A 1270-nucleotide genomic window follows, 5' to 3' on the forward strand; every position below is an offset into this window, starting at 1 on the left:
CTCTATCCACTGAGCCAAACCGGTTAGGGCCAGGGTGAGTTTCTTTTAAGGATAGGGTTCCAGGACTCATCACAGGGCTACTGAATCAGAATTCTGATGGCAAGAGCTCCCCGGGTGATCCTGAAGGAGCAGGTGGGATCATTGGAGATTGACATATTGCTAAAGGATCTGAGGTTTCATAAACAGAGGCTCAAATTTCAATCTGTACATAGCAGTTAGGGGATGCAGAAAATGCACTGAAATTCTCTGACATCCGTTTCCTTATTGTTAAGTGGGGCAAATGAACCGCTGACGATGCTGCTTTGAAGATTAATTGTAATATGTGTACAATTTACCCAGGCTGTTGCCGGGCACATAAGTGGCAGCTATTAACAATCACCCTCATATTTATGTAGTAACTTCAGAAATATTCTAGGCCATGTCACCGAATAAAAACATAAACCAGGATGATAATATCATTCTGAATCAGGCACAATATATTGTCAAATAGTGACTTCTTTGGCTAACATTTGAATCTCCTTTCCACTTGCCAGCTCTCAAAAGTCTACGGCCCGGTGTTCACTGTGTACTTTGGCATGAAGCCCACGGTGGTGCTGCACGGGTACGAGGCCATCAAGGAAGCCCTGATCGACCGGGGCGAGGAGTTTGCTGGAAGAGGCAGTTTCCCAGTGTTTGAGAAAGTTAGCCAAGGGTTTGGTAGGTGTGCGTGTGGAATAGGGATGGGGAGGATGGAAAATAGGAATTTGAAGATCTCTTCAGAAAGCTTGGCCCCTCGGTGTGGACGCCAAGGGTCAGCTTCCTCCTCCTTGTCTGGGACCTCCCTGCCAATTTCTTTTCCCTCCTTGTAGGAATCATTTTCAGCAATGGAAAGAGATGGAAGGAGATCCGGCGCTTCTCCCTCATGACCCTGCGGAATCTGGGCATGGGGAAGAGGAACATTGAGGACCGGGTTCAAGAGGAAGCCCGCTGCCTAGTGGAGGAGTTGAGGAAAACCAATGGTGGGTGATTCTATGCACTGTAACTCTGACCTTAACATTTCAGGGTGATCAACTCCTTCATATGGGTGTGGTGTCAGCCTCCCGTGGAGGAGTGAGGGTCTGAAGCAGAGCGCCAGGGAGGTTTTGTGTGTCCGTGCTCCTTGTGTGTGCACACCCTTGATTGTGCATAGTGTGGATTCAAAGGGTCGTTCGTTCCTATTTTTTCTAAACTTTAACTATTATCACATCCGAAATCACAAAGAATAGTTTTTTAAAAAATTTGTTTTATTGCT

General features: G+C 46.5%; 1 protein-coding gene across 1 annotated transcript; it reads left to right on the forward strand.

Annotated features, from left to right (window-relative positions):
- Positions 1 to 498: 498 nt before the first annotated feature.
- Positions 499 to 1006, forward strand: LOC102261108 (cytochrome P450 2C26-like). Its single transcript, XM_005853088.2, has 2 exons — positions 499 to 696; positions 849 to 1006. The coding sequence occupies exons 1-2, from the start codon at positions 576 to 578 to the stop codon at positions 1004 to 1006; spliced, it is 279 nt and encodes a 92-aa protein (XP_005853150.2). The 5' UTR covers positions 499 to 575.
- Positions 1007 to 1270: the final 264 nt, after the last annotated feature.

This window comes from Myotis brandtii, unplaced genomic scaffold, assembly GCF_000412655.1.
Source record: "Myotis brandtii unplaced genomic scaffold, ASM41265v1 Scaffold4129, whole genome shotgun sequence".
Lineage (NCBI taxonomy): Eukaryota > Metazoa > Chordata > Mammalia > Chiroptera > Vespertilionidae > Myotis > Myotis brandtii.